This window comes from Impatiens glandulifera, chromosome 3 (assembly GCF_907164915.1).
Source record: "Impatiens glandulifera chromosome 3, dImpGla2.1, whole genome shotgun sequence".
Taxonomy (NCBI): Eukaryota; Viridiplantae; Streptophyta; class Magnoliopsida; order Ericales; family Balsaminaceae; genus Impatiens; species Impatiens glandulifera.
The window spans coordinates 5,288,231-5,309,333 of record NC_061864.1 but is presented as its reverse complement, the minus strand read 5'-3'; the positions used below and the strand labels follow the sequence as shown (position 1 = coordinate 5,309,333).

Genomic DNA, 21,103 nt, shown 5'->3' with positions numbered 1-21,103 from the left:
AGTTTGATCCCAGAGATTAATGGACATTGTGCATTTGGTTAATTTAACATTTTGAGAAAGATCGAATTCATTTATACATTTAATTGTGAATATCATAGTCAAATGATAAATTTAACATATATAATTATGAGTACAAGTTATGATATATTTTTGTCACAAATCAATTTTTTTTTAAATCATAAGAACATATAAACAAAACAAATCCTAAAAAAAATGATTGTTGGTAGATACGAAATATCAGTAAATAAGAAACATTCAAACACTCATATCTCAAAAACTTAGTACAATACGAGAGATTAGAAGAAGATCTGGAAGAATATGGCCAACTTTTTGTAACATCGTCTTCTAATTCATTTTCGGCGACAGTGAATGTCGCTACAAATTTTGTAAATTACCTTTTTCAGCGTACATTTTTCTAATATTCTCCTTATTCTGAAAACAACATGATCCTTGATAAACTTTTTATAAGATTGTATGACATGACCATGTCTCTCATAGTAAGTTTTTTGAATCTAGACATATGTGTGAGTCATGCCTCAATTTCTTGTTTTGGGGATATAGATCCATCATAATCAACATCATCTTATTTGTTAAAAGAAAAGGCTTTTAGTTTATTATAGTGAAATAAATGGTTGAATTAACTTTTTATTTTATTTTATTATTTTACGATTTTAAAATATATTAACATATACTTTACTGTCTCAACATTTTACGATTTTATAAATTTATAAATTATTTCGATTTTATACAATAGTTTACTGTAATAATTTATAAATTCAAAATTAATTATTACTTATTGAAATAAATGAACTCATATAATTTGATTTTATATATAAGAGCAACTCCAACAGGTATTATGCGTGCCCTTTTTCACTACAACCGGACACCATTCGCAAACCCAAAATGAGTTTGGAGGTCTCTCTCCTCCAACCAACCCATATTTGGGTTCTCATGGTTCATTCCCCATTTTGGCCATTTTTTTAAAATGGCCCTCAATTTATTTTATTTTTTATTTTTTTATATATAACTTTATATATCTATAATCAAAATTAAACTTTAAACTTTTTTTTTTCTTTTTAAGATAAAAGTTATAATATTTTTAAATGTATAGTTAAATTATTAAATTATATTATATTTAAAATTTTATCTAATTTATTTTATAGTTACGAATAAACATATAAATTTATTTTTTTTATTAATAATGTTTGTTTATTTAAATGTATTATTTAATTATTTTTGTTAGGTATGAATTATTAATATATAATTAATTTTATTAATTGAATAAGAAAAGATTGGGGTTAAATATGTGAAGTTGATAAATATATAGATAATATTAATAAGGTTAAAAGTTAGTGTTAAAAAGGAATATTTTAAGAATATTCTTTTGGGTTTGGAAATGAGTTTTTGGGTTGGAGATGAATTATTGTTTTATGTGACGTTTACTGTATTTTGGGTTTGAAAATGAGTTTGTGGGTTGTAGATGGTCTAACTATTATTGTTCAGTGTAATTTATTTTTATTTAATTTGTAATGTTGAAAGTTAGCATAATTCCACAACCACAACCACAATATCCACTTTAACTTGCGTTTTAAGTAAAACTTTTTTATTTTTTATTATTTATTAAATTATTTGTATACTTAATTATATATATAATAATAATAATAATAATAATAATATATAACTAATAATATTTTAGTATAAACTTTTACAATTTAAAATTTTGATTTAATGAATTTACAATTACAAGTAACCACTAACCAGCAATTTCAAGTAAAATTTTGATTTTGATATTTATATATACCTATAATAAATATATGCATAACAATGAAAATAATAACACTGCTTCAATAACAATACAATACAATACAACAACATAATATTTACAACAAAGAAAAACATTGAAGCCGTAAACATAAGATGATTTGAAGCTATTTTTTAAGAGAAGTGTGAACTAGCTAGTTATATAAGATTTTAGGCTAGTCTAAGTTTAATTAAGTGTTTTTATTTCATTTTAATAACTTATAATATAATACTAACTGCCTGAAGGAAATATATATAGTCATTAATATTGTTATTTACAAATTTTAACTTGCTATGTTTATTTACAAGTGAAAGAATTCTAGAAATTAAGTTTAAAGCTAATTGCTCTAGTGAAAACGAGAAAGCAGTAATAATTTATTAAAATACCGGAAAAGGATTTTGCAACTTATTATAGATCGACATATTGACGTATCATATTTAAAAAAAATCTCTGAAAAAGTGTTTTGTAACTCATTATAAATGGATATATCACAAGTAAAAATTCTTCGAAAAAATGTCTAATTATATGTTAACGTATAATCAGCCATAACTATATATATAAAAAAAAAAGATAATGTGTAACTTACTTGTTTTTCCATCTTTAAAGCCATATATATGAAAATGTGAATATATAACTTGTTAAATTTTAAAGTAATTGCTCTTATATTTTAAGCTTTAAGTCTAGATAGGTTTAATATTTGGACTAGGGATCTAGCTAGGGTACATCAATAAGAATAAATAAATAAAATAAAAAATGTACATAAATAAGCCAAAAAAGTATACTTTATTTAAAATTAAATACCTGAAATTAATTATAGTTAATGTATGACATCAACAAGTACGATATCGATCGTTGACATAGAACAAAACCAGCTAGCCCCTCTCTTCTTCATAATAATCTAATTAATTAATGAAAGCTTCGATCATTATTATAATGCTATGACAAGTTAATTAATTAAGTTCACAACTTGGAAAAAGAAAAGGATAATATTTTATATGCTAAGTTTTTATTCTTCTTCTTCTCCTCATGTCCACATTGATCATGGATTCATGGTAAGCTAAATTAATGGTCACTTGGAACTAGAATTTCTGTCTCTGTGGGATGCGAGAATGGCATCTATGGCTTCCCTCACTTGCGAAAGGTTCGGCGCTTTCCCTCCCGCGGTTGGCCAAAATTCATCGGTAGCCAAAACCTACAAATTAATTAATCATACATTTAATTTATCATTTGAAACATAATTAATTATATTTAAATGAGGGAACAATTTGTAATTCAGACCTTCACTTGAAGCTGGAGAAACTTGACATAACTAATAGCTTTTTCTAACATGGTCACAAGATCAACCTGCAACACCAATTTCCTTACCATGCTTAGTACTTATTATTATTAGTTGAACACCTAATTATTTAATTAACAAATTAAATATACTTGTTTCACCTTTGAGCCGTTTGGAACCATTTCCTGCAGAATTTTTAGCCTCTCGCTAATTCGTTCTCGTCGGTTCTATAAGTAATAAGAAAACCAAATAAGACATGAGGACACATGCACGAGTGTAGTTTTAATGAAAACTATTAATATTGTATCAATTTTTAAAATATTTGGTAAGAAATAATTTTTTACCTTGGCTGCAATGCTTTGAGGATCCTTGGATAGAGATGGATTTGCTGTTGATTTTGTCTTAGACTTAGAGTTAATGAGCACTGATCCACCATTACCACTATCATTGCATTGCTTCTTGATAGCTTGTGTGTTATCTCCCTACATATGAAATTAAATTATAAATTAACTATATATATATGCTTATCTATAATTACTTTAATACATTTAAATTAACAAAAAGAAAATTCTGACAAGATTGGAAGGTCCATATATAATAGGTAAGAAAGTTAAAGGTAAAAAGATAGTTTTATAAAATTTATAGTGGGTTGAAATAAGATCGAAAAATAGGGCATTAATATCTAGGTAGATCTCGGTTTACTCAAAAAAAAATATTAAAAAATATCATAACACAATTCCTCGAGTCCAACAAAATAAATGGAATAAATTAACAAGAACAAAGTATAAAGATTGGAACATTCAAAATATAAAAACCTAGCTCAAAACATTGAATAGTGGTTCTTGCTTCTTCTTGGTTGATTTAATTCATATTTTGAGTTACTTTTTTTTTTACTAAATAGTTTGTAACTATCTAAACTACTCATGTCATAACCATGTCCTAACCAAATTTTATTGGGGGATTTTACCCATAGTAGTACTTTTGGTGAAATTTGAATAACTAATTTTAAAAATTAACAAAAGAAAATAGTACCAAAAGCCGACGTTTGAGGGATGTGCCGGTGCCAGCCCCAGCGACTGGAGATTGTTGAGTTGCAAGCACATCGTGAATGGCTTCAATAGCCACCATATCGACTTCAGAAGATGATTGCGACGACGAGCTTGGCCATCCGAATTGTTGATCTTTCTCAACAACGGTTTGTTGAATTGTATTATTGTTGTTATTGTTCATGCTGCTTCCCGATATTTGATCATAGTTGAAATCCCTCGAGAGGCTCCTTTTTGCTTTACCATTGTTTCCATTACTCTTCTGATAATGTGGATAACTTTCATTAATCAAGCTAGTATTGTCCTCCCAAAACGGGTAGTCATCATAGCCGTTTGAGGTTGGAGATATCTGTTGTTGTTGTTGATGATGATCGAACCTAAGATAAGATCCTCCTCCTCCTACGCTAACCGATCCTTGATTAACGTTGTGCAAGAAGTTGTTATTGTGACCAGATTCAAAACTTATAACCGAATTCGAAGAATTATAGTTATGGAGATCTTGAGATTGATCATGGTTGATTAGATTCCCCGAAGATGGCGCGGTTGTGCTATCGACAACGGCCTCTTGAAGGGCGTGTTTCCTTTCCTTGGAAAGAAGAGACATACTTGGTAGTTGAACTAGAGAGAAAGAGTGATGAAAATTAATTGAAGCTGTTTGAGGAAGACTTTAGGTTTTGGAAGTAGGTAGGGCTAATGCAAAAAAGATGTATTTATATATGGTTGTGAAATATATTTAAAATTGAGATATAAGGGGTAAAGTCACATGGAAGTGAACATGAAATAATAGTAAAGAAATGGTTATTGAATGTGAGGGTAGTTAATAGTCATGGGGAACAAGAAAAAGAAAACCTCTAGCTAATAAATGGAATGATGATAAGATATTCTTTATACTTAATTGGACCTAGTTTGATTAGCCAAATACCTTGTAATTGCGATTAATCTTTGTAATTTGAACAATTAAACGTATGAAAACTTCACTAACAACCCGTTTTTTACTAGATCATTTTGGTTTTTATTAAATAAAACTTGTAACAAAAATTGTGTTTTTTTTTTTTTAATAAAAGAAAAAGGAAACAAGGGTTTGTTATTAGCATGGGAATTAGGGTTTAGCTGGCAAGGGAAGGGAAGTTTGAGGGTGCAGCAAAAGCATCGGCGGATCTCTCGCTAGCCCTCCCACGTCTTAAGATTCCAACAAAAAACACAAAACACATAATATTATTATTATTAATATTAATATTAATATTATTTGTAAAGTAGTTCATGTAATTAATGGTAAAGAGGGAACTTCCTCCCTTCTTCCAAAGCTCATGTGCACGTGCATGGATCCCTCTCTCTGTCACTCAATTCTGTCTTTTTTATTTTTTATTTTTATAATGAGAAGAGAATTCTATCTCACATTTTATATAGGATATGGATGGATAAGCTGCAGGCCGTTTTATTTGACAATATATGGATTGATGATGGAAAACATTTAGAGGACGTCCTTAAATAACTAGGGTTTTCAAATGGGATACCTTCCAATAATACATTAATACAAGTAGCCCACGCTAGCTAGCTAGTATTCGATTTTTCTACTTTTTCTCTTATAATTTAAGTCAAGAGTCGACAGATAGAGAGGGGGAGGGGCCCCGGTAATTAATTAGCCGTCGTTTCTTAAACCAAACTGATCATAAATTCAAGCTAGGACTAGCAACCTCCTATGTTTGTTTGTTTTCAAATAAATATTAAACAAATTCACCACATTATATGAAAACAAAACATAATAATAAAAGGAACTTGTATATATGTTACCACCCTCACAATCTATAATATTACGAGCAATCACGATCTAAAAATTAGAGTTGAAGTGATCTTGAATTTTAATGTAATCTCGAACTTCAGCGTTACATTGTCTTTCATTTGGAGAATGATCATTAAGAACTTCAATTGTAAGAGAAAATTGAAAAACTTTAACTAAATTAGTTTTTGAGTGGAATGATTTTGACTAATTTGACGATTTCTCTTTTAATATTAATGCCTTTGGAGAGCAAACTAATGTTTTACTTTTTTTTTAGATATATTTGTTATATTATGTTATTTGGACAAATAATTAAATGTTCAATTCTCATACTATATAGGTTTATATTGAATTTTAAGATAAACTTAACTATTAAAGTGAAAGTGAGTATTTTATAGAACAACTGAAGTGAAATTAAGAAAAAATAGACAAAGAAAAAACTAAGTAATGTTAAAATTATAAATTCTCAAGGGATTATACATTCAATCTAACCTACATTGTAAAATCAGTTCTGAACATCATATAAATAATAAAATTGAAGATTATATTAATTAAGAAGTTTAAAATTAAGGAAGAATTTGGAAAAAAAAATTGAAGATGAGATATTACCTCTTTGAAGATTAGAAAAATAAGTAACATAAGATTAGATGAAAATAATTAGAGAATAGAAATTTAATGGAAAAAATCGAATTAGAGTAAATATTTACATTAAAAACAAAAATTCTCAAAGGGGTGGGCTAAAGCCCCTGGTGAGCCCCTACATGCATTCTTCTCTATTACGGGCCTTCTTATTATAAACAGATCGAAAATGGATAAATAGAATTGAATTTGAAGAAACAAATATTATTAAATTTGTTAATATATATATAATTAAAATATATTAATTAATAAAAAATTGTCCAAACACAATGAATTATGTTTCTCACCATGGTCATATGCTAACTTATAAATAAGATTAGCAAATTTGGTTTACATAAATTCTTAATCTATGTATTAAAAATTTTATAATTTTAAAGTTATGATTTCGATTTTATAAGTTTATAAATTATTTCAATTTTATAAATTAGTTAGAATTTTACGATTTTACAGTAATAAAGTAAATTTATATGTATAATTTTTTTTAAAATAAATTATTATAATTAATGATTTTGTAACTATAATTGTTTTTAGTGTTATTTTTTTATTTCTAAATTATATATATATAATTAATTAATAATATCTAACTAATATTCTTTTTAAATAAATTCTTATTATTAAAATAATTTTTAAACTTTCATTATTAAAGGTACCTTAAATGATAATAGTGGTTCCTAAAAGATAAAATATCACGAGTTTGATTCTCATTTAAAACGTCTTAAGTTGAAGTGTATGTATTAAAAAAAAAATAATTAATAATTAGTCAACTATATAATATGACTTTGATAACTATATATATAGTCAAAGTTATATTATATAGTTGACTAATTATTAATTTATTTATTTTTTTAATATTAAACATACACTTAAATTATTTAAGATGTTTTAAGTGAAAATTAAATTTGTAATATTTAATCTTTTAGGAACCACTATTTTATTTATATATATATATATATATATATATATATATATATATATATATACTAGTTTGTGGAAGGGTAAACATTGGCTAATTTGTTTTAGATTTGTAACAACCAAATTATTTAATAAATGCTATTTCTATTTATGGAAAGTAGCCAAAATAAACTTCTTTTAATCAACTTATATTCTGGCTAGTTTTATTCAATTCCTATTACATTTTTGTAACTTTTATTGGCTTATAAGGCATATCCCAATTTCAATATATATATATATTTGATTTTGTAAATGGGCTCATCCTAGTTGTTTAACTACATTGTCTGGACTCTGGAGATACTATATTGTTTTTTCACAAGAAAGAAGTGACCGTATAACCATTTTTTGATTAATGGATTCTGCTGAGCAAAAAAATAAATAAAAACTAATGGATTCTGCATAATAATATTAATAATATATATTAATAAATTATCATTATAAAAGATTAAAGACGCACCGTAAAAAATAAATAAAAATAAATATAAAGCTAAGAGAAAAAGTGAAGCAAAATGAGAGGGAAAATAGTATACGGGCCGAAAAGCCCAAAATACCAAAGACTGACAAATGCAGAAAAGAACAAGGACAAAGGCCCAAAGAGAACGCTGATCAACTGAGTGACTGACCAAACTAATGACAATTAAGCATTCCAGTATAGAAGGTTTAAGAGAAAAAAAAATGAAAATATTTGTAACTCATGAGCTTCAAATTATAAGATAATATTAATTATTATTTGTATATACAATTAAATATAAAATTAATTTTAAAAAACAATTAATACTAATAAAATAAAAAGTTCCATAAATTTATTTAGTTGGATATGTAATAACTTATATTTGAATTTAGTTGGATATGTAATAACTTATATTTGAATTTGTAAATATAAATTCAGTTTATTGTAAAATCATATAATTAAAATAATTTATAGACTTATAAACTATTAAGATCATAAATTTAAAATCATAAAAATTTATCTAAGTTTGACTTATTAGCCTTTTAAAAGTGAAATTAATCAAAAATAAATAAATAAATTAGGTAATTCGATGTTTTAACTACCTTAGTTTAAAAATAATGAAAGGTGTTAGAAGGGATAATTTGATGTTTTAACTACCTTAGTTTTTTTAAAACATGCTCTTCATAGTTAAAGCATTGATCTACTATATATATCTATCATAAAATACATTTGATATTATTGAGTGATTGATTATGATTCAAACCAATTACCCTAAATTTGGACAATTTTTTATTTTTATATACCTAAGACATTTGAAGTACAAAAATTGGCTTTTGAGAAAGAAATAAAATTAAAAGACCAATGAAGGTCCATGAAATGAGAGTGTTTCTTTCCTACAAAGTATGAAGGCCTACACAAGTGGTTCAACAACTACCACATTAAATGTTGTGGAAAATATAACATAACAAATTAAGAAACATTTATAGTTTAACAAAATTTAGTTAATTTCATTATTAAAGATAGAATTTAATGGGGCCTCCATGCAATATTTTCCTTGCTTTTCATCATCCATATCTATTCAACTTATTATTGTGTTGTAGGTAGATCACACCACACTACAATACAATTTTGTATTTAATAAACTCATAGTTGATTTCAATGGCCATTATTGTTTTAGAAATATAAAATGAAAATATTAATTCACTATAGTAGGTAACTCAAGTAAAAAAATCTAAGTTATTAATTTTTACTAAAAATATTTTAAGTTAAAATTTAAGAAAAATAATGTCATAACATTTTAAATTAATATAAAAAATCGAGATGGGTAAGAGAACAAAGTTTAAAGTTCGATTTCAACTTTTTAATATATATAAACGAAACACGACAAATTTAAATGGAACGCAACCTAACAAATTATAAATGTTTAATTTTTGTCGACATCATATGATTTGTTTTTTTTTATATATATTTTTTTGATTTTTTTGAATTTTGTATAATATTTTTTTATCACATTATTTTATCAGTTAAAATACTAAATGATTTCTATTTTATTTTTATTAAATATATATTTTAAATATAAAAGAACATTTTAATAATTCAACTAATTACAAACTCAAAGAACTTACATTTTTATTCAACAAATTAGTCGTCTTTTTATTTTACAAAACCTAAAAAAAAAATCTCAAACAAGCTCATGTGATTTCATTGAAAAATAAGATTTTGTAGGTAAGAAAAAATATGTATGTTACTTGTAAGGCTTTCTAACAGACATGCTTGCTATTAACATTAAGAATCATATTCCCTCACTCCATTATAAAGACCATAACCCATCACCATACTTATTATATATAACCCCATTTAAAAACTCTATCTAGCTAACTAAATTGAAGTATGTGTGGCTGGAGTTAGCTTCTCCCAAAAAAGTTATTTTTGGTTTTAAAAAAAGTTAATAATTTGTAGAAGCAACAAAATTCATATAAACAAATGTAGAAGCAACTAAATTCATAAAAAAGACAAACAAAATACCCTTTCTAAGTGGATATTAATTGCATATGGTGAGGCATGTTATAAAGCTAATATATATTTATATGAGAATTGATTGATCTCTTGCTAATATATATATTTTGACAAAATGTTTGGGTGATCAATTGATAGATCTCTTGAAAAATATTTAGAATGTTATTTTTGCACTCCTTCATGAAATTTCCTTTTGTGAATATATTTATTGTATGCCCTCTCGTTTTGTTGATCTCATTTTGATTTATTTTTACATTGTTTTGTTATACGTTTTTATGTTATCCTTCTATGTGTGTTTATGCATCATATTAACTTTGTTGTTTTGCTCCGACGTCTATTTTATCCTATTACAAAATATTGTTGACAAAACCGATAACTATTATAGATAAGTTCGGTTATTGCTTGAGCGAATGTGTTGAGTAGCCCAAGAGTCTTCGGAACCCACTTGGAATGTTTGAATATATTTTTTAATGACAACCAAAGTAAACTAAACAACCCTTAATATATTTTAATTCACAACCAAAGTAAACTAAACAACCCTTGTTATGGAGGCTTGTGAATGAAAGGATTCCAAAAGACAAATATAGTACAAGGTTAAAGACAAGAGGGACCAAAAAAGGGCAAAAGGTGCAAACTTTAGGTGTGAAAGAAGAGTGGTTGTGGGTAAGGAATTAAAAGACTATTCTTAATGTCCACAATTTTATCTTGTGTTTTTTTTGGAGGGTGGTTGGGTGGTCACCAAATCATGAATGTCATCTTAACATGTAATCAATCATATATAATATTATGAATTATTTCATACAATTAAGGCATCAAAATCAATTATAATCTAGTTAAACCATATAAATTGTCCAACTAAATAATCCCACAAACTTGTCACCTCTAGTTCTCTTCACATGCAATGATCATATAATATAGGTCATTCTTAATCATCCTTGTCTTCCACGTGGGTCATCTAATTGAGTTGACCAAAACCCATTATTTGATGATCATTTGCTTCATTAGGTTTAAACAAAAAAATTAATTGTCCTTTCTTTCTTTTCTTTTTTTTTTTTAATATTTTTACCTTTGATATTACCTCATTTTAATTTTAAAACTTGAAAAAGCTCACACGAACATATCACTACGCTTACTTATTACTGAAAATTAAAATATTTATTCTTCTAAACAAGACTTTTGTGTTTGAATTCTTAAATAAACCATGGGTGAATTAACCTATACACTAAAAACTGTCAATTTATTTTGGAAAATGGTATAAAATTCTAATTGATCTAACTAAAATTATTAAATAAGAAAACTTGAATATTTAAATAATTTGTAAAAAATTATTGGAATTGTTTTACCCAACTGTACTTTGAATGGCTAGTAATAAAAGTTGGTTAATTTCATATATGTAATTCTATTTGTTAGCAAATTATTCTTTGAAAAGAAAATGAATTAAACAATGTAAAATTTATTATAAATATTTATATGATTAAAAGTATACTTTACTGATTAAATTTATTTATAGTCTTATTATTAAAGCATATTTTATTGATTAAAATATTTGAGATTACTAAATTATGTATTATACAAATAAATTCTGCAAAATACAAGTCTTTTGGGTAAATTTAAGAGTTTTTTTATCAGTAAATTCATTAATTTAAATATAATAGTATATAACAATTTATTTTATAACATTTTTAATAATAAATTAATCTATTTAATTATAATTAACAATATATATATATATATATATATATATTAATTGTTTATCCGCATTTTCACCTATTATTTTTATTTTGGAAAAGGAAATTAATTTACTAGGAAATAAACGGTAGTAATTAAAAATGTTAATTAAGACGTTTAGATAAATTCAAATTATTTTATTGACTAAATTTAATACCCATCAATTATCAATTTTCTAATCATATAAAATAAAATAAATTACATTTAAGTTCAAATTATGACATTAATTATTGTATTATTTCAAATCTACTCAATTAACATAAAATGTGACGAATGTTTGTGATCAATAAAATAAAAATAATTCATCCACATAAATTATACTATCCTAGAAATTGGTTAAGTCACATTCTATTTCGTGTCTATTTTATATTTTTTATATATTTAAATACTTTCCTGTCTATTCATGATTTTTTTTTTATACAAATTTAGAAGTATTATCACAAAATAGGACTTTAATACAAAAAAAATTAATAATTTATTTTAGTTCACATATTGTTCATGTTAAAATATGGTATGACACGAGTTTAAAACATGGTATGACACGAGTTTATTGCATTCGTAGTGAAACCATTTCGAAATTTTAATAATAATTTTTGTATAAGGATGGTTTTTAAATTCTTGATATTTTATTTAATATAAGTATTTTTAAAATAAAAATATGCATGTTAAAAACAGTAACAATATTTTACATGTTTAGAGAAAATTTAGGGTGTACGGAGAAATCTTCTTCTTTTTTTTTCTCATTCACCTTCATATATGTTTATATATTATTACTATTTTATCCCTTAAAATTGATATAATATTTAAAATTAAATGAGTTATTTTGACATTTACACTTGAAGAGCCGTTATAATCCTAATGATTTTGAATAGTTGTAAGAATTATTAATGAATGTTGTATGAATATTCAGGGTATTATTTGATTGATTACAACAAGTTCAAGGGGTAATTTTACATTTCTCGCTTTATAAATTTGTAGTGGGTTCTGCTGTCATTTGTAGCATGAGCAGCAAGAATCTCTTTCCTTTCTCTTCTCTTCTCTCCATTAATGGAATAGGATAATCAAATTTCAAGTATTTATCTTTCTTTTTCAAATTCCAGAATATGTTAAGAAATTCTCTCATCTCCTTCAAGCAAAGTATCTAGGACTTTTCTCCCCCTTGTAAGTTGTATTCTCTCTTTTGGGTTTCTGTCTTATTCATAGAGATCTGCTGCAAAATGGGTTGTTATCGAAGAAGTGGTACTAAATCTAGAGAACTTCTTAATCACCAAATTGCTCCTGCTTCTGATCCTGTAGCTAATCAGCACTGTGATTACGAAAATGAGGTGAAATTCAGAACGCTGCTGCAAAAGATGATTTGGGAATTTGGGTTATCTTGTTTCGTCAATCCTGGCGGCGGGCGGGGAATAGAGAAGAGAGAAGAAGAAGAGAATGAAAACAACCAGAGGATGGAGGAGCACAATAAAGCTTGGTTGCTAGCGGAATCCGGTGGGTGTGGGCCGGAGTTAGCAAGTACAGACCCACAATCGGTTCATTCTTCTTTTCGGTTTAGTTTATGTTCTCAAGTTGAGCTTGAATCCATGAATGTGAATTCGAATCCCTCTTCAGCAACTGTTCTAATGTTGAATCTGGATAATGGGTTGATGGATCCTCTTTCCAAAGAAATGAAATGGAGAAGGATTGAATCTCTGGAGAGACGCATCTCCCCTGTGGCTCGTTCTTTGATCAGATTTACTTTCCCTGAAATCCTCTCAGCCACTCGCAGTTTTTCCAAAGGTAAATAACATTCATCATTAGATCTCTAATTTTGTAAAGTTTTTTGAATGGTGTTCTTCATTCTTATTCGCAATTCTCTAATTGATTGATTGATGAGTAGGCAGAGTGCTGGGCAGAGGTGCTTTGAGCTGTGTTTTTAGAGGCAGAGTTGGGATTTTAAGAAATGCTGTTGCGATTAAGAGGTTAGACAAGGAAGATAAAGAATCCTCCAAGGCATTTTGCAGAGAGCTTATGATTGCCAGCTCTCTTCATCATTCAAATATCGTTCCATTACTTGGATTCTGCATTGATGCTGAAGAGGGTTTCTTTTTGGTTTACAATTATGTCTCTGGTGGAAGCCTTGAACATTTCTTACACGGTATGTGATTTCTAAATCCTATTTTTATACACCTAAATTTTGAAGAACATGAATAAGAGGAAGTTAAATTTGTTTCTGTAGAGAAGAAGAGATCAGGGGTGAAGAGAAACCGTCCATCACTTCCATGGTCAGCAAGGTATAAGATCGCCATTGGAATAGCAGAAGCCATAGGATACTTACATAATGGGAATGAAAGATGTGTCGTTCATAGAGATATTAAGCCTTCCAATATCCTCCTTTCATCCAACAAAATTCCTAAAGTAAGCTTAACTATTACCTTATCTTTCATCTGATTTTCATCTTTTAGTTATCAAATCTTGTATTTATCTTTATGGGTATTTTCCAGGTTTGTGACTTCGGCTTAGCTACTTGGACAAATGCCCCTTCCTCACCTTTCCTTTGCAAAACGGTTAAAGGCACATTCGGGTATATACTTTTTTTAACTATATATGAGTCTCTGTTTCACTAAATTGAATTGAATTGAACTGAATTGAATTGAATGCAGTTACCTGGCTCCTGAATACTTCCAGCATGGGAAAGTATCGGATAAAACAGATGTGTATGCTTTTGGAGTTGTCTTATTGGAGCTTATAAGCGGAAGAAAGCCTATAGAGTCGAGAAGGGGAACAGGAGAGGAGAATTTAGTTGCGTGGGTAAGCTTTCAAATTGTCTTCACAAATTTGTTAATTTATTAAAAATCCTAAACTTGTTGTGAAGTGGTTGAGAAAAGGTCCGACTAATTTTGGTGGGTAAAATTCAGTCATTCTCTTGTAAGGGGAAGGACATTAAGAATTTCCATAACTGTTATCCTTAATTCTCACAAACAACAACAAATGATTTTTGTTTTAATGTTGGTGTAGGCTAAGTCAATGTTGGAGAAAGGATCTGCGGAGAAGCTGTATGATTCAAGGCTGAGATTGACGCGAAAGAGCATGATCCAAGTAGCGAAGATGGTTCAGGCAGCGGCTGTTTGCATAAATAGCGAAGAATCTCAGAGGCCTTCTATTGATGGTGTGATAAGAATATTAAGATCAGGAGAGGAAAATAATAACAAGTTTAGTGATTATGTTGATAACAACTGTTATTCTCAATCTCATAATCAAAGGAATGGTGGGGGCGGAGGAATGTCGAGTCATTTTGCATTGGCGATGCTTGGCGTTTCTGATCTTGAAGATGACGATAATCTTTATTGTCGGTGATTATGATGATGTTACAATAAATTCTCAATTTTTTTTATAGATTTTTTCATAAGAGAGGCTGACTGAAGATGATTGTGTTTGTATATAGATTGGAAAACAGTCTCTGTAGAACAAGTTTATGTTGATAATTTCCTTCTCCTGTCCTTGCTTTCTGATATATTGAGGAAAAAAGAGAGATTTTTCATTATAAATATATTTGTTTGGTTTGAAATTTTCATTGAGTTTAAGATTTTTTTTTGCATGTTTGAAGCATTTTTACTTCTAATTCATGTTTATGCTCGTTTCTTTTCGTTTAGAAAAGAGTTTAATAGAGTAAAAACTAAATGTTCGATTACTACTTAAAAACGCTATAAAATAGAGGTTATGTTACCATTACATCAATACTGATTATCCTGAGTTTTATCCAAATATATTGCAACATTGTCCTCTTGAAAAATAAAAACTAAACCTAGACGTATTCGAAAAGAAAATTAAGGTCTTTGTAGACTTGCTTGTAGTGGTTAATTCGTTCACCTAATTCCCATTATATTTTTGTCTTAATGTTTTTGGCATAACTTTCCATCTAAGACCTATTTACAAGATTATTATGTAAGAATCATTTTGTTATAATTTTAATTATTAATAAATCTCTTATGCTATTAAAATTAAATTTATATTTTATTAAAACACCATAAAACCTCGAGAAAAAATAGAGAGGAGATAATCATGTCTATCATTACTATTCAGTTTTCTTATATATATGATAAGGTTAACAAAAATCATTAAACCGAATGTCAAACATATTTTTGATCGATCGGAGAAACCTTCGCCAAACATTTATCACTACATTAAATGGCGTACTAAAATTTAATCAAACTTCCATTATCTACTATCAAAAATTGAATGCTCCCGGTAAACCTTTAACGTGGCATAAATATCACCAAATATTGCATCCCACATATCTATAAGAATTCTTGATGAACCAACCACACTTATCCTTTCTATATTTATATTTTTAAATAAGAGTTTAAAGTTTCAAAGAACACTTCCAAACACAACTTTGGAATAACTTTTATTTTCTTATTAAATAGTTTATAAATCCAATCGGCTTGATAATGACATTCAAATTGCAACTAAATCCGGAATTTGATTATTCAATTCACTCATTAAACTTAACTAATATGTTCAAATGAACCACTATGAAATAAAAATTATAATAGTAAGGAGAAATTCAAATCAAACTAAACATTGACCAGTAAAACGGTTACCGTTTAAAAATTTATTATAAAAAAATAGAAATTAATATTGGAAACCATTTGTCACTTTTATGTGAGACTCCTATCTTCAAAAGTAATTTTATCCTCTTGTGAGATCATTCATGACCAAATTTGATTACAAGACAAATTGAAAAAATACCAATTAGGTAAGCAAAAATTACATATTGAGAAGTAAATTAAAATAGCGATTTAAATAATTTAAGTAAAATTTATGATTGTAAAAATCGGACTCCAAATAATAATTATATATTTTTATATAAAAGATGGACGCGATCTAGCATCTTTAATTTATTCACAACACTTATTTTGAGTTTGATTATAATTTGGGTGAAACAAAAATTCATTAAATATTTAATATAGATTAAATGTCCTAATCGAACTTTGATTCATGATAAACAGTACATTATTGTATTAATGGATGTGGTTTGACCTAATTAATATATAATAAAAATAATAATCTATAAATTAGAAAGTCCCAATCAACAAAATGGGACAAGGCAACCATAATTCATATGTCAATATGGAAAATACAATTCAGAACTCTCTACAACACCGCATGCAAGAATATGATGTAATCATCATGCATCCAATTTTAAAATTAACAACAATAATTAAATAAATTACTCAAAAGATCTTGGCCACGTCCTTAATTAGACCTCGATTTTCTTGAGCAAAACTAGTGAATTCTTCGTAAGAAATGTAGCCATCTCCGTTGGTATCAATTTCAGCCATCATGCGCTTGACTTCGTCTGGCGTAACCGATCCTAGGGTTTTCAAAGCATCCCCAAGCTCAACCGAAGAGATCATCCCATCTCCGTTTGCGTCAAAATGATTGAAGATTCGCTCCCTGTCGGCCTTATCTTCGGGAGTGTCACTTGAGGCCATTTCTTCGGGTCAATTAGATTTCGATTAAATGAGAAATGTATAGTTTAAGCTATCGATCGTTTATAATTTGGTTTGTAAAACAAATTAATTAGGAGATTGAATGTATATAAGGTTTATTTCTTTATATAGATAATATGATTGGTTGTCCTAGAGTTTAGGAGTTATATTTATCAGGTTGCTTAACAAATGTTCATTTTTAGGTACAAGTTCAAGCTGTGGCTATTATTTTCACAACTGTCATATTGCCAATTAATATTAAATAAATTGTTTTAATTACTTTTTAATTTAATAATATTTGTTAGTATATATCATGAGCTATATCATTAGTTGAAACGTCAACAGAATATAGTCTTCTATATATAGTGTTATATTAATGAGACCGGAAAATGTCATTCTTATGAATATATAGTTTATCAAGTTAGTTGAACCGCTTATATTTAAAATTGAAGGAATTTTCATACACTTTCTTTTGAGAAAGTTAGGTGCAAAGATCTTTGAAGCAGCAGAAGAAAAATACTTGGGGTTACATCTAGACTAGACTTTTGGGTAAGTTTTATTATTATTATTATTGTTTAAGGCTACACATATTTTGTTGGTAAAAATAGACATTTTGGAACCTTTTTATTCTTTGAAAAACTAGATTTGGTACGTTTTTTGTTTTGGGATTCAACAATTTGTGGTGCCAATATACACACAATTCTTGGTTCTCTTTAGTTTTTTTAAATAATTTATACAAAATTAATTTTTCAATCAATCACTTCTCAACTATCACATCATTCATTTCATTAACCAAAATACTAAAATATTTTTATTTTAAATTATTATTTTTTATTTTATTTATATATATTAATACAATTTAAATTTATTTACTAAAAATAATCATTATCTACTCAAAATCATTAACAATAATTATTTTTTCGCTCTCTAATTTTTTTCAAAAAAAAAACCATTAAAATAAGGCCTTGGTTTTACTGTTAGGTTATTACTAATTGTAGTCTTGAGGTCAGATACCTTAACTCAACTTAAATATATTTTTTTTTATATTTTGGAAGGGTGATTGAAAAAGGAGTGTGACCTTTTTGCCTGCTTAATTATTTGGTCATACCATTTAATCAATTCTAGTTATTATAAATCTTTATAATTAATTAATTTTTTTTTAATAATTTATAATATATATATATATATGTGTGTTTTTAATGTTCCAAACAAGGCAACCTAAATACCATCGTTACAAAACAAAAACTTAAATATTTTGGAAATCCAATTCGATTTTGATCAGTTCTCTTGTCCCTGTTTAGAAGTGCGGGTTGATATGTCAAATAAAAAAACTTAAATAAATAAAAAAAAGGTAGTTTTATTATCTTGTATATTATTTTATATTATTGGGTATTGAAATTTAAGTAAAACATTATTAGTAGTACGGGACTATGAAATATAATCGGAGTGGACTGTTCTGACCCGGCCCAACTATCATATTACATTTAGATATCAATTTTCGGAAACAAACTATCAAAATTATTCTTTCTATATGAACAATTCATTGAGAGATTTGTTTAATTATAAACTCCTAAATTCAAGTTTTACATGAAATTAAAATATTTTAATTTAAAAATATTATTTATTTATTATTATTATTTATATATAAATAAGTATTTTATACCTTAATCATTTTAAAAAATATATGTATTAAAATTAAATAAATAATATTATAAAATTAATTATAATTATTTATTTATTTGAATAAATAATATTTTTTAATGTAAAATCAAAAATATTTATATATTTCTAAAATCATATTATCATTAATTTAAAATAATGAGAATTTAACCATTTAAGTTAAATTTTAATTTTAACATCTATGTTTTTTTTTTAATTTTTTCTAATATTTAAAATATTTAAAACATTTTTTTTAATTCAACCCTTCAAATTACAAACCCCTAATAGAACTTGAGTGAATTGGTATTGCTGTGATAACAAACTGACTAAAATAGAATAGTGATGGATGATTCTAATAATAAATAGTGTACATATAAAGTGTAAAAATCAAACCTTACAAATTAAGCAGCTTCGATATTGAAAATAGCTACTAATAAAAACGCCATAAATACGAGTATGGGCAATGACTTAGAAGCAACAAACATCGATGAGGACCCTGAAGGTCGAGGATTCTGGCAATAATTGAAACCATACCAAATTTGGGCCGGAATGTAAGTGTCATAAAAGAATGTGGAAGTGCCAGTATAATAACTATCGACCTGAACTGATTCAGGCATCCAACCATCGTAACCACTCCGATATAGATACAAATAACACACCTCGTACAAACATGGCCCTGATATATCGTATGTATCAACCGAGCACCGCTCGAATGCGCCACTTGATGGGTCGTCTATTCGCGGTGCATTTACCTGCAAATGGAATGGAATATAAAGAACAACACCATCGTACAATAATTTAGGACAAGATATTTGTTTTAATAAAGAGATAATTGACCTGGTTTCCAAAGGAATCGCCCATCGAGAGACTGATTTGGTCACGGGTGTATTTGGGAGACGAGCAGCTTGTCGTTATAGTAACCGTGTATGAACAACTTGCAGCAACAGCAGCAATAGTTTGATTGAGCTAGTTACATATCAAAATTCACACTCAATAACCTTAATAAAAGGAAGTTGTCACATAGCCATTGAACAGAGGCACTAATACACTTCAAATTATTCACCAACCTACCAAATTTTATTTTTTTTAAATTCAATACGATATTATATAAATGAGAATAGTGTCAAAACAATAATAAAAAATAAATTACACAAAGTTTCAGCAAATGCAACAACAGACCTGAATTACACATTTGAGAAATATCTAAATAATACTGAAGTTCACACAAGGACATTATTGTCATTTACCAAAAGTACACCATTCTCCTCCTCCCCTCCGTTTACTTACTTTGACTAATTAACCAACGGAGTTATTCAACATCCAGCATAATAAGAAGAAATCCAGCATAATAAGAAGAAGATCGAAATCGAACGTAATGACAAAATTCATGGAAAAAAAAATCGAGTAACAAGTAACAAACACTGAAAATCGATGTACAACCTTACTTTTTAGCAATAATGAATTCTGATATCGACGGAAAATAGATGAAAATCAGAGTTCTAGGGTTTAAATTACCTGAGAGTGAGACGTAGTAGTGGCGGTAATAATGGAGAAAGGGGATGCATACGCAGATTCCTGAGGTTTGAGGCTGATTGAATTGGCGTCTACGGAAGAGAGGATCGTCAACAGTAATAGCCCGAGCAGAGAATGGAAGAAGAAGAAGAAGAGGCAATTAGTTAGATTCCTCATCGCCGTCGCCTGAAATTTGATCAGAGAAAACAGATCGCGAAGATTGATGATGAGTAGCCACAGCGCCTTAACCGTCGGTTCTTGATGATGGGGAAGAAGAAGAAATGGAGTGGAGATTTGCACACGTCTCTCTCATTTATGAGCCTATGTACAAAGCTATTTATTAATTAATTAATTAAGAGCATCAAACGAAACTTAATTTATTCATATATTTAAATTCACACTCAAACTTATTTTTATAAACAAAGACTTTTTTTTAATAGTATTAATAAACTAAATAATTAAAGTAATAAAAAAAATGTGTCTAATAAAATAAAAAAATAGGCTATTGGTTTAAAACGTTTTAAATGAAATCGAACTATAGAACAAATGCTTATAATAGAAAAATGATAAACTCAACCAAAATTTTAGAGAAAGTAAGTCCACAAATCGACTTGGCATGCCATTTGAGTATAAGAGAAAAATTTTTAAAATGTTCTGAAATGCACGTGGATAGTAGAGAAAAAATTAAAAATGTCTGAAACGCTCATTTCGAGTTCCGAAACGCACGTGGGTAAGAGAGAGAAAATAAAAATGTCCCAAACAGTCATTTCGGAACC

The 21,103-nt window shown here is 27.6% G+C and overlaps 3 protein-coding genes and 1 long non-coding RNA gene across 4 annotated transcripts; 1 reads left to right on the top strand and 3 right to left on the bottom strand.

Annotated features, from left to right (window-relative positions):
* Window positions 1-2,875: 2,875 nt before the first annotated feature.
* On the bottom strand, window positions 2,876-3,307 carry LOC124928663. The gene is made up of 3 exons (XR_007098571.1): window positions 3,239-3,307; window positions 3,080-3,145; window positions 2,876-2,993 (listed from the first exon to the last, which is right to left on the bottom strand). It is a non-coding gene; the product is annotated as an uncharacterized LOC124928663 (long non-coding RNA).
* A 9,386-nt stretch (window positions 3,308-12,693) lies between these two features.
* Window positions 12,694-15,235, top strand: LOC124930877 (probable serine/threonine-protein kinase PBL7). Its single transcript, XM_047471246.1, has 6 exons — window positions 12,694-13,461; window positions 13,562-13,819; window positions 13,901-14,079; window positions 14,166-14,245; window positions 14,325-14,472; window positions 14,680-15,235. The coding sequence occupies exons 1-6, from the start codon at window positions 12,903-12,905 to the stop codon at window positions 15,016-15,018; spliced, it is 1,563 nt and encodes a 520-aa protein (XP_047327202.1). The 5' UTR covers window positions 12,694-12,902; the 3' UTR covers window positions 15,019-15,235.
* Window positions 15,236-16,716: 1,481 nt separating this feature from the next.
* Window positions 16,717-17,199, bottom strand: LOC124932693 (polcalcin Che a 3). The gene has a single exon (XM_047473361.1). The coding sequence runs from the start codon at window positions 17,157-17,159 to the stop codon at window positions 16,899-16,901; it is 261 nt and encodes an 86-aa protein (XP_047329317.1). The 5' UTR covers window positions 17,160-17,199; the 3' UTR covers window positions 16,717-16,898.
* A 1,952-nt stretch (window positions 17,200-19,151) lies between these two features.
* Window positions 19,152-20,622, bottom strand: LOC124932178 (embryo-specific protein ATS3B-like). Its single transcript, XM_047472794.1, has 3 exons — window positions 20,331-20,622; window positions 19,653-19,781; window positions 19,152-19,567 (listed from the first exon to the last, which is right to left on the bottom strand). Exons 1-3 carry the CDS (start codon window positions 20,502-20,504, stop codon window positions 19,217-19,219), a joined length of 654 nt encoding a protein of 217 aa, XP_047328750.1. The 5' UTR covers window positions 20,505-20,622; the 3' UTR covers window positions 19,152-19,216.
* Window positions 20,623-21,103: the final 481 nt, after the last annotated feature.